This window comes from Mus musculus, chromosome 12, assembly GCF_000001635.26.
Source record: "Mus musculus strain C57BL/6J chromosome 12, GRCm38.p6 C57BL/6J".
Taxonomy (NCBI): Eukaryota; Metazoa; Chordata; class Mammalia; order Rodentia; family Muridae; genus Mus; species Mus musculus.
Genome location: NC_000078.6, coordinates 58,961,984 through 58,977,242, shown reverse-complemented (window position 1 = coordinate 58,977,242; position 15,259 = coordinate 58,961,984). Strand labels below are relative to the sequence as shown.

The window sequence follows — 15,259 nt, the reverse complement described above, 5'->3', positions numbered from 1 at the left end:
TTAAATTTATTTACGTATTTTGAATGTAGGAGTACTCTTTCTGCATGTACACCTACATGCCAGAAGAGGGCCAGCGCCACCATGTGATGTTGCTGGGAATTGAATTCTGGAAGAAGAGCCAGTGTTCCTAACCACTGAGCCAGCTCTCCAGCCCCAGTACTTTGTTTTAAATGGAACTTTTAAAAAACCTTTCTTGTGTTGGTAATTGTACTCAAGGCCCCATCCAGCCAGTGTGCTGACTCCTTAGCTCTTGTACTGTGTGCTAAAATAGAAGGGCTCCTGTTTCCTGGGTTGCACTTTGCCCTAGCATTTTACTGACTAATTTTACATGTTAGTGTTTTCATGTCACCAACCATGTGAGCTTTCCATGTGGCTAATAAATTGTGCTCTGAAATGGATTGCTTCTTGGGCCTTTTCATAGAAAATGACTTTGTCTTCATAAATGTTGTGTTGTTTTAAGGGTCTAAAAGCTGAAGTGTCCAGTGTGTGCACTTGGGCAGTAGCTGTGACCTGCAGTACAGTGTCCTGACCATCTTGCTGGAGCTATTGCATTCACAGGTTGTCATGCATGGCACTACAGTTTTATAGTGCACTCTGCACCATCAACTTGCATAAAACCCATTGGACACCTTCTATTGAAAAATTTTTTTCTTTTTCTTTTGCAAAAGACGCAGGATTGCAATTTTTCTTTTTTTTGAGACAGGGTTTCTCTGTGTAGCCCTGGCTGTCCTGGAACTCACTTTGTAGACCAGGCTGGCCTCGAACTCAGAAATCTTCCTGCCTCTGCCTCCCGAGTGCTGGGATTAAAGGCGTGCGCCACCATGCCCGGCTAGGATTGCAATTTTTAATTTTTAAGGAGTTTTTTTTTTTTTTTTTTTTTTTTTTAGCAAGTTTAGGCTTCTCTTTTATCTCATACCTCAACTTCACAAACTGCTGTAATTATCTGATATATTTTTAAAAGAGAAACACTGATTAAAAATCATTAGGACCTAGTGAATAACCAAACGAGACAATTGCATCAAGCACAAAATTTAAGTTTCCTCACTATGCATAGCAAGCTGTTAGCCACACAGTGAACATTTTACAACATGTACACAGAGGACAGGTTATTGATAGAGCAGTGAAAAGTTTACTTTGATCTTGTGTCACATCAAGAGACCAGTGGAGGTAATTTGGGAGAAAGGCAGATAGTCTTTTTTGACTGTATCTACTTTTTGTGTAACATCTATTGCCTGTTTTATGTGCCTTGGTTGTATGAGGTCCAAAACAGAATGGCATTATCCAAATGTTAGTCATATTTCCTTCACCCCAACAGAGAAAGCTCTATTTCAGCTCATCGTTCAGAGGTTGCGGTTTATGGCCTATGGCTTTAGGCCTGTGTGACGCTGCAGTAAGAAAGACTGATTCTACAGTTCTCGTCAAGAAATGCTTCCTTCAGTGACCAAAATACCTCCTATTGGGCACTCTTCCCCCCCCCCCCCCCCCCCCCCCTGTGAGCTGGTGAACAAGCCTCCAGCACATAGGCCTGTGGGGCAGAGACTTACTTAACACAGTGAGGCTGGTGGGTGAGGTCATGGCTGTTGTAGTAGGAGCTCATCCTTGGGTGAGGCAGCTGGATGCCTCTTGCCATGGTCTCGAGAATACATGACCTGCTTCTCTGTTGCCTGTGACATGACTTACCTCAGTCTAACTTCTGACTCTGTAAATCTTTTTCTTCACTAGGCTTGGTTTTCCTTTGACTCTTTTTCTTTTGGGCACTTTTTCTTTTTTATTTTTTAAGATTTATTTATTTATTTATTATATGTAAGTACACTGTACACTGTAGCTGTCCTCAGACACTCCAGAAGAGGGAGTCAGATCTCGTGATCGGATGGTTGTGAGCCACCATGTGGTTGCTGGAATTTGAACTTCCGACCTTTGGAAGAGCAGTCGGGTGCTCTTACCCACTGAGCCATCTCACCAGCCCCGCACTTTTTCTTTTTTTATGTATATGAGTACATCATAGCTGTCTTCAGACACACCAGAAGAAGGCATCAAATCCCATTACAGATGGTTGTGAGCCACCATGTGGTTGCTGGGAATTGAACTCATGGCCTTGGGAAGAGCAGTCAGTGCTCTTAACCTCTGAGCCAGCTCTCCAGCTCCTTGGGCACTTTCAGTATAGCATACTTTGTACCAGAAGTTTATTTTTGTAGCTCCTGTAGTGCATTGATTGTGTGTCTTTCTATCCGTGGACAGTATTGAAAAAGATACGGTGGTAGTCTTAGGAAGTTTCTGTTGGCCTCCTCCTCCTCCCATTGGCATTACATATTCTCTATTTGCTACAAAAGACATTTGCTTATAACAACAAATCTAAACATTTTAGGGTGAGTTGTTGCTATATTTCCGAAATTCAAATAGTTTTTTTTTTTTTTTTTTGGTTGTAATCAGTCCCTTGCTAAGTCAATACATAATATTCCAACTTTACCCTATGTTGAGTATCTGTTTCCCTAAAATTAGCAACTTTTTATAAATAGATTTTTAGTGGGCAGAATTTTCAGTTACTTTACCAGGAACAAATTGCTAATGTTTTATTTTATTCAGTGTCAAAAATTTGGAGAGTATCACAAAGATGATCCAAATTCCTTCCGGTTTTCAGAAACATTTTCTCTTTATCCTCAGGTGAGTAAGCCAAAGGCCACTTTCTTTTTCCTTATTACCAGTAGCATTGAGTTTCATCTTTTTTGTTGTTTGTCTTTTAGTAATCACATATGAACATATTTTTACTGGATTATTCTTTTAGTTAGGTAAATTTTGGGATAACTCAGAAGTTAATTTTATGCTTGTGGTAAATGATAAAATATCCCTACATGGGGCTTACAAATAGTTATTATTTATTTGCGGTGCTTGGAGACTTACTATGGGCGCAAGCAAGGTTAAACCCTGTTAGCTTGCCATCTGAGATAAGGGGTTCGAAATACAGTGATACCAAATAAACTTATGTGGTTATTTTACCACATAATGGGATAATGGCCTATTATCATCCCCTGTGAACAGTTTTATAATGCCATGCCAGGTAAGAAGTGTGAGCTTAAACTTGCCTTACAGTTTCTTTACCATCTCTGGTTGGTCTGCCTTTTTGTTTGTTTGCTTGTTTGTTTTGTTTTCCTGTTTTTAATACAGGGTCTTGTTATGTAGCTAGGGTTAGTTTTGAACTTGTCATGTTCTTGTCTTAGTCTTCCAAGTGCTAGGATCGTAATTTTGCACCTTCAGTATTTCAGTGAAATTCATTTTTGCCTTAAAAAGCTTTGTCCTGAAACTGCAACCTTTTTTTCCCCCTTGTTTATCTCGTTTTTTTGAGATAGGGTTTCTCCTGTAACTCACTATGTAGACTAGGCTGGTCTCAAACATACAGAGACCCCTTGCCTCTGCTTTCCAAGTGCTTTGATTAAAGGCATGTGTCACCACTGCCTGGCCCTTTTTTGTTTTTCTTTTGAGGCAAGCTCTCCAGCTGAAATATGCCTTGCCCTTCCTGTAAAGCTTGTTATTTGGGTGGGTGGTGGAGCAGAACTCCAATCCTCATGCTTTGCAAGCTCACTTAACTTTGGGGCCGTTTCACTAGCCCGCTGTAGCTCATAAACATCAGGATAATCCTGTTTTTTAAAAATTATTTTATTTACATTTCAAGTGTTATCCCTCCTCCTTCTCCCCCCCCAAGCCCCCCCCCCCCCCCATTCCCACTCCCACCTCACCCCTCTAGCATCCTCCTTCTCTGGGCATCAAGCCTCCAAAGGACCAAGCACATTTCCTCCCACTGAGGTCAGACAAGGCAGCAGGACAAGTTTTCTTGTGATATACTTTATAATATTCACTTCTGTATTTATTTATGTATGTATGTATTTATTTACTATGTCTGTCTGTGTCCCTGTATAAACTTATGTGTACTACCTATGTGCAAATGCCTACAGAGGCCAGGCTTCTGATAACTTGAAATTAAGTTACGGGGGACGTGAACCACGCAGTGTGGGTTCTGGTAACTGAACTAACTTCTGGGTCCGTAAGTAACTGCTAGCCATCCCTCCAGCACTACTTTAGTGTATTCTCCACAGACCTTGTGTCTTCATGTACAGTGTAAGCAAAGGTTTTGTTGTTAGAGAACTGCTATTGCCATAGTAATACCAATAAAAGCTATTTTTAAATCTCACCTGCTTTGTCTTGTAGTTTATGTTTCATTTAAGAAGATCTCCTTTCTTGCAAGTTTTTAACAATAGTCCTGATGAGAGTTCATACTATCGTCACCATTTCATGCGTCAGGATCTGACCCAGTCTCTGATCATGATTCAGCCCATTCTGTACGCCTACTCCTTCAGTGGCCCGCCAGAGGTAAGCAGGGGAGAGAGCTGACTGCTACTGTGCGGTGTGGCACTAAGACAGTGACAACTGCTTGTTGTTTTGAAATGAAGTTGGAATTTGTTAAATTATTATCTCAAGATGCCCCATTTAAAGGTATTTATGAGTATTTATGTATTAGGCTGGGTATATCATAAAGTAATACGAAAGTATTAAAACAATGCAAAAATACTATAAAAGATACTCTTGGGTGACTGTGTTTAGTGTTTGGTTGGTAAGGCTGCCTAGGGTTGATGACTCTTTATCTTCCTTTAAGAAAGCGCAGAAATGATCACGATTCTGGAAGAGATGGCTAATTTCATAGCGTAGTGTTTGACAGGACAATCTGTCAAAATTAAGTCTCTTCACATACCTCGTTTTCCTTTGTTCCTTTGAGAATATAAGATATGACTGATAGAGCCACCTTCTGGGCTGTTTTGGAAAAGTGTTCAACACACTTTTATCTGTTATCAAATAAATAGCTTTCCTTCTAATAGTTTGAATTGTTCATTTCACCATTTAAAACTATATAGTGGCTGTGTTTGGAAATAGTACCTTAGGAAAGGTCAGTATAAGTGGGTGTTTATGATATTTGTTACTTTTTTCTTTTGGTCTTTTTGAGACAGGGTTTCTCTGTGTAGCCCTGACTGTCCTGTAGTCAGAATTATCTGAAGTTGTACGCTGCTTGATGTGAGTTCTGGGACCTGAACTCAGAACATTTGGAAGAGCATCAAGTACAGTTAACCACTGCATTTTTTCTCCAACCCTGTTGTCTATAGTTTTGACCTCCTTCTCAGCTTATTTGAAGCAAAATTTGTCCCTGAAATAATATAATATAATATAATATAATATAACATATAATATAATAATCAACACCATCAGTGCTGGGCAGCAAGCATCCTCTAACAAACTCTCAGTCTTTTCATTTTCCTTATCTTCAGTTTCTCTGAATGATTCAGTCTAACCCCATAGCTTTGGTTGCCATCTTTGTACATGTGTTACTCAAACTTATAATCAATTCATGATGCTCCATTTCATATTCAGAACTGTTTTCTCTGCAGCCTACATTTCTTATATCCCAGGCCTTTTATTTATCTCTCCTTCACTTTACTGTCAGCAGGCTTAGTGACCATCTTTGATATCTTAAATCTTTAAAAAAGTTTTTTTTTTTTTTTTTTTTTGATACAATCTGTTTATAACCTTGGCTGGCCTGGAACTTGCTCTGTATTCCACGCTGGCTTGGAACTCATAGAGATTTACCTGCCTCTGCCTTTCAAGTGATTAAAGTTGTGTACTGTAATGCCTGGCATATTGACTTTTAAAAATTATTTCAGTATTAGATCCTTAGAAAATTAAAATAGATTGAGAATTCACAGTGTCTGGAAGTGTTTGGCAAATGTAAAATCCAAGAGCTAAGATGAAGGGAGAGCAGGAGCTACAGAAGCGCGCTCTGTTAGACGGTGTGATGATGTCTAGCACTGGCATGCAGATTTAAGACAAGGGAAAGGATTAAGATGCTAACCTTACCCTATCATTGCTTCATTTTAGCCAGTTCTTCTAGACAGCAGCAGCATTCTTGCAGATCGGATTCTCCTCATGGACACGTTCTTCCAGATTTTGATTTATCACGGTGAGGTAAGATGGTAGATAGATTTATGTATGTGAAATAGTTTTACTCTGAGGAAAAAAATTTTCTTGTCTAATATGTAGCTCATATTTAGGCAATGATAATCTTTGGTTTATGTTTTTATAAAATATAATTTCTCTAAATTTTTAATTAAAAATATCTTAATAAATATTTATAAAATATTTGACTATATTGTCCAAAAATTAAAAATCCAAACATTTTGTGTACTAAAATGCTACAAATAAAAAATCGCATTTTTTCATGTTCAAAGTTATTATTTAACTTTTTAAAATAAAATTGGTTTTGTTTATTTTATGTGTAGAGGGGGAGTGTATGCACAAGAGCAGAGGTCAAAGGATAACTGTGGGAATCAGTTGTTTTCCTCCACTCTGTAAGTCCCTGGCATTAAACTAAGTCATCAGGCTGCGAAGCAGTTGCCTTTACCCACTGAGCCATGTTGCTGGCCCTATTACTCACTTAAATGTATAGGATAACTTTTTGAGATATAAGTATTTAAAACGTAAATACATTTTGTGTTTACACTTGGTTCCCATCTTCAAAGTATTTTAATAAGAATTTATACATATTGGGGCCTAGCAAACACAGAAGTGGATGCTCACAGTCAGCTATTGGATGGATCACAGGGCCCCCAATGGAGGAGCTAGAGAAAGTAACCAAGGAGCTGAAGGGATCTGCAACCCTGTAGATGGAACAACATTATGAACTAACCAGTACCCCAGAGCTCATGTCTTTAGCTGCATATGTACCAAAAGATGGCCTAGTCGGCCATCACTGGAAAGAGAGGCCCATTGGACTTGCAAACTTTATATGCCCCAGTACAGGGGAATGCCAGGGCCAAAAAGTGGGAGTGGGTGGGTAGGGGAGTGGGGGGGAGGGTATGGGGAACTTTTGGGATAGCATTGGAAATGTAAATGAGGAAAATACCTAATTAAAATATTTTTAAAAAAGTAAAAAAAAAAGAATTTATACATATACATTACATATACATATAAATACATGAAAGTGCCTGAAATCCATAGCACTTGTACTCTCAAGGATTTAGGTAGAAAATACTCAACGGGTATACATACATACATACATACATACATACATACATACATACACACACACACACTCACACACAGACACACACACAGTGTGATTCTTCATGGTATAGGGTTTTAGGTGTCAATCATACTGATCCTTGTGTTGATTTTGTTGTTTTGTTTACACACTAGTGGGTGAATAGATTTGCACACAGCATAGTACTATGAAAACATAAACAGGGACGCAGAGACGAAGGGCAGGAGTCAGCCTTTGTCAGTGGGTAAACTTGCTCTTCATTACTCTATGTAACATGAAGATTTTTCTATGTGCTTCATATACCTAAAAGTGCATTGACAGCATGAGTAGAAGTGTATAAGTTATTGAGGTGATGCGTGGTTGAAGAGTAGTGTGGGTAGCTTCTGGGCTTCCATGTGGGTGTTTGGCAGAGGTCTGCCCCTGCGTGTATTCATTCAGCCAGTGCCTCAGCACGCTCTGTGGATGAAAACACCACTCGGAGCAGTTTGCACGGCACATTCATTTTTCCTGTGCTCGAGCTTCTCGTGTAGTATAGTGCATCTTAGATGGCCTCATTTCTCTAGTTACCTTATTTGTAACTTTAGATTTCACTTATTGGTGAGGATGGCTGAGTGTTGAGACGCTGATATGATAGCCCAGCCTTCTCTTATATTCAGAATACTTCTACCTCAACCTTCTGTGCTGGGATTACTGGTGTGAGCCACCACACCTGACCTTCTAGTATCCTTTTAAATAGAACTATCCAGTGCTTTTACAAGGATTTATTTACTGGGCATGGCGATGCATGTCTTTGATCTAGCACTTGGAAGGCAGATCTCTGTGAGTTTGAGGCCAGTCTGATCTACATAGCAGGTTCCAGGCCAGCCATGGCTATATGATCAAACACTGTCTCATTTTTAAAAAATTATTATTTGTTGCCAGACAGTAGTGGCACACTCCTTTAATCCTAGCACTTGGAAGCAGAGGCAGGTGGATTTCTGAGTTCGAGGCCAGCCTGGTTTACAGAGTGAGTTCCAGGACAGCCAGGGCTATACAGAGAAACCCTGTCTCGAAAAACCAAAAAAAAAAAAAAAAAAAAAAAAAAAAAAAAAAAAAACCAAAGAAAGAAGATAAAACTTCCTTCGAAGAAAAATCTACTCAAGAATTTTAGGTTACCAAGAAATTTAAAATAATTCCTTTAATTATTTTAAAATTAGACTATAGCACAGTGGCGGAAGTCAGGATACCAGGACATGCCAGAATATGAGAATTTCCGGCACCTTCTGCAAGCCCCAGTAGATGATGCACAAGAGATTCTTCACTCCAGATTTCCAATGCCGAGATACATTGACACGGAGCATGGTGGCAGCCAGGTGAGGAACACCCTGTGTTGTGTATGCAGGGCTGCCGTGAGGTGATCCTGCTTGTGTTCTGATTGTATTAGGAGCTATCTGCCACTCAAGGCCAAGGGCAAGGGAAGGAGGCAGATGGGAGGGAACAAAGCAATACAGTTATTGCCTAGTTGCCCAAACAGCCAGTTTTTTCTAATTCTGCTTCCATCATAGCTGTTGTAATCGCCATAATGCCATCCAGACAGTGTGCCAGCTGTGGGTTAGCAAAGATACAAGGGCAGCTTGCAAGACAATTTAGTGTGCTTTTCTTAAATTAAAGCCTATGAGGGTTCTAATTTGTTTCAGTTTTATAGAAAGTAACTGTCAGGTTCAAGAAAGCATTGTGGTATTCAAATGGGTTTTATGGTTCTTAGAGCTCAAAGGAGTCGTGCACATGTGGTCAGGCCAGGGCTGCTTAGCACACCTCAGGAAACCTTTCTGAGCAGAGCTGGAACAGTACTCCTAGTGTGAGTTGTCACACATTTTACTTCTTCCATAAGTAAAGCAGGGAGATAGTTTGTTTAGTGTTGTGTCTCTCTCTCTGACACAGTGATGGATCAGCACCGACTTTATGTACAGTGGTGATTATTAGTTTTACTGTGTTTATAACAGGAGCTGTCTATCATGTACGGAGACTTTGCAAGCATTTTCCATGCCTCCTTCATTTGAGCCTCATACCAATTCTATTATTATCTCTACTTTATATATAATAGAGTTAAGACTTGTTATATGTACTATCAAGGAAGCACATTGAGTGGAGCTAGGTTTTTTTTTTTTTTTTTTAAAGAGATAGTGTCTTAGCTACATAGCTCAGGTGGACCTTGAACATTCTTTCTGCCTCAGTCTCCTAGATACTGAGATTACATTTGTAAGCTTGCCAATCCTAAGTAGGAGTTAATTGAATTCCAGGCTTCTTATTCTAGGACTAGAGCTACTTAGGGAATAGAAAAACATTTTTCAAAAGATTAAATTGCTTTTGTTCTTCTAGAATGAATTAAGATTTTTGATGAATTCATTCATCAATATCTTAATGTGTATTGTTATTTTCCTTATCTAATTACTCATTTATTTATTGATTGATTAGCTGTTGTAGAGGATGGATAAATGTTGCCTAAGTTATCACCTGTGGATTAAAATCATTTTTACGAGGCTTTAGACTTCTTTTGTTTCAGAGTAGTTGATAAAACTGTATTTTCACATTCATTTTAAAATAAGGTTTGTGTTAACAAATAAACATTTGCAGTCTTATTTTTATTTCATGTGTTTGGGTGCTTTGCCTGCATTGATGTCCGTATAACACAAGCATGCAGCACTGGAAGAAGTCAGGAGAGGGAGTCAGATGCCCTAGGTTAAAGATAGTTACAGATAGTTGTGTGTCACCAGTGGGTTCTGGGAATCCAACCAACCCAGCTCTTCTGGAAGAGCAGTCATGCTCTTACCTGCTGAGCCATCTCTCTAGTCCTGTACATACAACTTTTTATCTGTTGAGTTTGGGATTCAGTAGTCTATTATCTTATGAATGCTACAAATATGTAATGTTGGAAGAGTATATTATTTGTATTGTGGTTAATGCATTTTTTTCGGTTGATGCATTTTAAAATTTAACTTTGTAAGTATTACATTTTAACAAAATTACCAAAATATTCAGTTAAGTTGGGTTTAAATGGTATATTGTCTGTAGCTTATCTTACTAAGTCTGTGTTTGATCAGCACTATTTATTTATTTATTTATTTATTTTTACTTTTAAGGCTCGTTTCCTCCTTTCGAAAGTCAACCCTTCACAGACTCATAATAACATGTATGCCTGGGGGCAGGTAAGTGTGAACAGCAGTCTTGGAAAGAACTTCTTTCTTTGTCCTTAGTTATTTTAGTAAAAGCTATATTTCCCTTATATATTTAATGATAATTTCTGTGAGAAAATATAAGGGGACAGTAGAAAGTGTAACTGGTAGTTGGTGCTCCATTGGAAAATAAGAAAATGATCCTGTCGCATAGAACCTTCGGAGTCCGAGTTTAGCTGCAGTCCACTGGAGGCAAAAGCAGTGAACTCTGTTCCATGGGCGTCTGATGGCCCTGCTTTTCTCTCCACAGAGCGAGCGAGCCAGTGAGTGAGCTCTACTTCCAAGGCTCCAGCTGGTTCCTATAACCCCCATCCCTTCTCTGCCTGCTCACACCCGTTTTGCCTATTTCGCTTGCCATTCCCTCTCATCCATTGGCCACAGCCATGCGCTGTTACTGCTGTGACAGGCAGCACAGCAGTTCCTTGCCTGGGAATTATGACCCTTCTGCCTCATTCTTCTGAGTGTGCGCCACCACACCTGGCCCGATGGCCTTTCGTGACCTGTGATTAAAAATCAGTATTTATAAGTCGGGCGTGGTGGTGCACGCCTTTAATCCCAGCACTCGGGAGGCAGAGGCAGGCGGATTTCTGAGTTCGAAGCCAGCCTGGTCTACAAAGTGAATTCCAGGACAGCCAGGGTTATAAAGAGAAATCCTGTCTCAAAAAACCAAAAAAAGAAAAGAAATAAAAATCAATATTTATTAATGTGGGTGTGTACTACTACGCAGAGTGAGTGTGGAAGTCAGAGGACAACTTGCCAGAGTTGATGCTTTCCTCCTAGCTGTGGTTCCCAGGGTGGACTTCAGCATTGGGCAGATGCCTTTATCCATTGAGCCATTTGCTGTCCTTCTTACAGTGACATTATTTTTTTTTATGCACTTTGATTTAATTGCTAAAATTTATATGAAGCATATGTTATTAATTCTCCCACTAGGAGAGAAAATTGGGGTTAGAACTACATTTTATTTATTTATTTTGCCTACAAGGAACAAGTGTGTGGAGGTCAGAGGACAACTGGGGAGTTTGTTTTTCCCTTCTCCTATATGGGTCCTAGGGGCTGAACTCAGGCCAGCAAGCTTACCGGCAGATACTTTTGCCTGGTGAACCTTCTTGCTGGCCCAGGGCCCTGTTTTTAACCCAAGCCACACTAACTGCAGATTTAGAATTGATAGTTTAAGTTAATTTAATGATTCTAGCTTGGGAATTAACTAGCTGAATATTTTGCTAACAATGAATGGAATCTGACCTCTTACTATTCTTATTGCTAGAAATCAAGAACCCAGTGATAGCTGGGCATGGGGTTAGCATGGGGTACAGGTCATTGTATCAAAAAAACAAACACCAAAACCCAAAAACAAACAAAAAAACAAACAACTTTTCTGCCTCATGGACTATGAGGATGAAGTCCATTCTTAGCATTCAGATGTCAGCATTGAGGAAAATACCAACGTCACTGTGAAGGATGCAGTTATTGTGAAGTTTCTAGAGGAAGTTCGGTCGCATCCATGTCAGACTCACAGATGTGAGTGCGATGTGCTCTGGGCTGATGCAGGTGGGAGATGGAAAGGAGCCGCGACTGTTGGTGCTGTCCTGAGTGAATGCCCGGTGAGCACAGCATGATGGGAGCACAACGTGGGCTTCCTTCCGCACAGGCCGAGGTCTGCGTATGCTCACCTTTCTTTAGCGTCCTTCCTCGGGAGTGGGACGCTTATTCAAGCCGGAAACTTGATAAGTGAATAATATATCCACAGTTCCAGGGAGGACGTGTGCTGCTTGCTCAGTATCTCAGTTCCAGAAGATGAGTTAGTTCTTGAGGGGAATGAAGGTGGCCTCGGTTCAAAGTCAGCTGCCTTGATTCAGCCAGTGACAAGTTGGAACTAGGATGTCACAGACACTTTGGATGATAGCTATGCTTCCGGAAAAAGCAGAAACAGATGAACAATCAAAGTATAGACACAAGAAACCTGTGGGGAAAAAGACTTCTCATGATGATGTTTAATAATGAAAAAACAAAAAAGAACACACACAGAACCCCCACACAAACACATGCACACTCACAAACTCACACATGTTCTCATTCAAACAAAACTCCAGTGGTAAGCAATACCCATGACTGGCCTGCAGAGGGCATCGCTGCAACACTGTTAGGCCATGCTTTATATCCTCAGTGCTGTAAGGCTTGAGCCTAGCTAGCTAATCCCGGATGTGCTTTATTTGTTAAAATTTATCTTATTTCTTATTATTGGTGTGTGTAGTATATATGTATGTACGTGTGTCTGTGTGCACACATGCCACAATACACATGTAGAGGTCAAGGACAACATTCAAGTTAGCGCTCACTTTCACCTTTATGTGGGTACAGGGACTGAACACAAGTCTTCAGGCTTGCATGTCAAGTACCTTTACCTGATGAGCCTCCGGATATATTTTACTTACTTTTGTTTCTTTTATTAATAATAGATTTTCCCTTCACACAATACATCCTGATTGTGGTTTTCCCTCCCTCTGCTCCTCCCAGTTCCTTCCTACCTCCCTTCCTGTCTAGATTCACTCCTTTTCTGTCTCTCATTAGAAAACACAAACAGGCTTCTAAGGGACTGTGATATGATATATGATATGATATGATATGATATGTGCTATGCTGTGCTATGATATAAGCTAACACATCAAATTGCATGAAACAAACAAACAGAAGGAAGAGAGCCAAGAGAAGGCACGAGAAACAGAGACTCACTCGCTCACACACTCAGGACTCACATAAAAACACTAAGCCGGAGGCCATAGTGGACATTACAGGACATGGTATGGCTCTGCACAGGCCTGTGCGTGCTACCCCAGCCTCTGTGAGTTCAGATGAGCTTTGATTATGTTGACTTAGAGCAGTTTTTCAACATGTGGGTTGTGACCCTTTTGACAAGCCTTCATTTCCAAAAATACTTACATTACAGTTTTAACAGTAGCAAAATTCCAGTTATGAAGTAGCAGTGAAGATAATTTTATGGTTGGTCATCACAACATGAGCTATCAGGGTTGAAGCATCAGGAAGGCTGAGAGCCACTAATTAAGAGGGTCTTGTTTTCTTGGTGTTCTCCATCCCCTCTGGATCGTACACTCTATGGCCTCCTTTCCTTGGGGATCACTGAGCTCTGAAGGGAGGGATTTGATGGAGATCCATGTTTAGGAATGAGAATTCCAAGGCTCTCACTGTTTCCCTAAGGTCTGGCTGTGGGTCTCTGTATTTGTTCCCATCTGCTACAGGAGGAAGCTTCTCTGATGATGGCCGACCAAGGCACTGATCTATGAGTATTTAGCAGAGTGTCATTAGGGATCATTTTATTGCTATGTTGTTTTCGGAACAGTAGTATTCGGTTTTATCCTAGGTCTCAGGGATGTCCATTCTCGGGCTCTTGGTTACTCAAACAGTGTTGGGTGTGGGTTCCATCTCATGTAGTGGGCTTAAATCAAATCACGTATTGGTTGGTCACTCTCACAAGTTTTGTGCCACCATTGCCCTGCATATCTTTCAGGCAGGACACCATTGTAGATAAAGGATTTGTAGGTTAGGTTGGTTGTTCACATTTCTCTTTTGGTATATTTTAAACAGAAAAAGACTCACTTGAAAAATAGATATCAACTCCCTGCTACTTTTTGATAGAATTGAGCATTAGTATTTTATACATTTGAAATAATATCTTTGTACTAGGTATAAATAAACAACATAGGAGATACAGAGATCTAGGAGTGGATATGTTGAGGTGTAAACTAAGTAAAACAAAAAAAAGTTTTCTACAGGAAGAACACAAGCAATAGCCACTAGGTTGTTGTTGGTGGCACCTGAGCTCTCCTGAGGAAATGGCGAGTATAGAATGAGGACAGATTTGAGTGTCATACAGTGATGATTTCCCAAACATGTGTCCTGACATGTGCTTACTGAGTGTGCTGCCTGCTGTCCATTGCCTTGTGCTGCTTCGGTCATCCTTACAGCACTGGTGGGCATAGGGAAGTCTGCAGCTGCAGAAACACACAGACTCAGTGGGCTCTGAGAAGCAACAGAGACCCAGGAACCCAGGCCTTCTGACTCCATTTCCTCAGTTCCAGCACATTGCCCCTTCCTTGCCAGTTCTTTCACGTCCTTAGGCATTAACATGTTTCATGATTTTTCCTTAATTCAGAATATGTTTTGGCATGTCTGTGGCATGCCAGAGTACCATGGATCTGTGAATTCTCATATATGCTACTAATCTGCTGATTTCTATAATTTTCCTGTTTTTAAACTTAAAAATTTTACTAATGCTGGAATTTGTGAATCAGGAGAAAATGAAAAAATTCAGAAATGTAGACTCCTGGGAAATACTTTTACTTGCCATAGTAAAATTTCGTTGCCAATTGATTGGGTTATCAATATAGTTTTCTAATGTAGTTTTTATTAAAATGGATATTAGAAAATTTCCTTCATTCCTGTTAATTATACAAAATCAATTAAAATAAATAGAAAAATTGATAATCATAGGCTATTTTAAAATAATATTATAAGCTGGGCATAGTATGCACACCTTTAATCCCAGCAGTCAGTGAATTCCAGACCATCTTGGTCTGTATAAGGTCCGGGTCAGCTAGGACTGCACAGTGAGAACCTTACTCAGAAAGAAAGAAAGGAGGTGAAGGGAGGGAGCGAGGGAGGGAGAAAAAGGAAGAAAGAAGGAGGGAAGGAAGGAAAGGAGGAGGGAAGGAAAAGAAGAAAGGAAGAGAGAGAGTGAGCGAGCAAGAGAGAGAGAGAGAGAGAGAGAGAGAGAGAGAGAGAGAGAGAGAGAGAGAGAGAGAGAGAAAATGAATGAATGAATGAGTTTGCTTCCTTTTGGCTAGCATTTTTGTTAAAAATGCCAGGGAGAAGGGAGTCTGGAGATCAAGGTATCTTAGTAAAGAGAGAGAAGATTTATTATTATTACGTGTGTGTGTGTGTGTGTGTGTGT

At 40.0% G+C, this 15,259-nt stretch overlaps 1 protein-coding gene across 2 annotated transcripts in view; it reads left to right on the top strand.

Moving 5' to 3' along the window:
* Sec23a (SEC23 homolog A, COPII coat complex component) overlaps positions 1-15,259 on the top strand; it is a 53,634-nt gene that overhangs the window by 34,775 nt on the left and 3,600 nt on the right. For both annotated transcript variants that reach the window (NM_001361956.1, NM_009147.2), the window contains exons 15-19: positions 2,584-2,661; positions 4,201-4,362; positions 5,917-6,003; positions 8,275-8,430; positions 10,198-10,263. In NM_001361956.1, the coding sequence (NP_001348885.1) occupies positions 2,584-2,661; positions 4,201-4,362; positions 5,917-6,003; positions 8,275-8,430; positions 10,198-10,263 (549 nt within the window). The remainder of the gene's footprint in view (positions 1-2,583; positions 2,662-4,200; positions 4,363-5,916; positions 6,004-8,274; positions 8,431-10,197; positions 10,264-15,259) is intronic.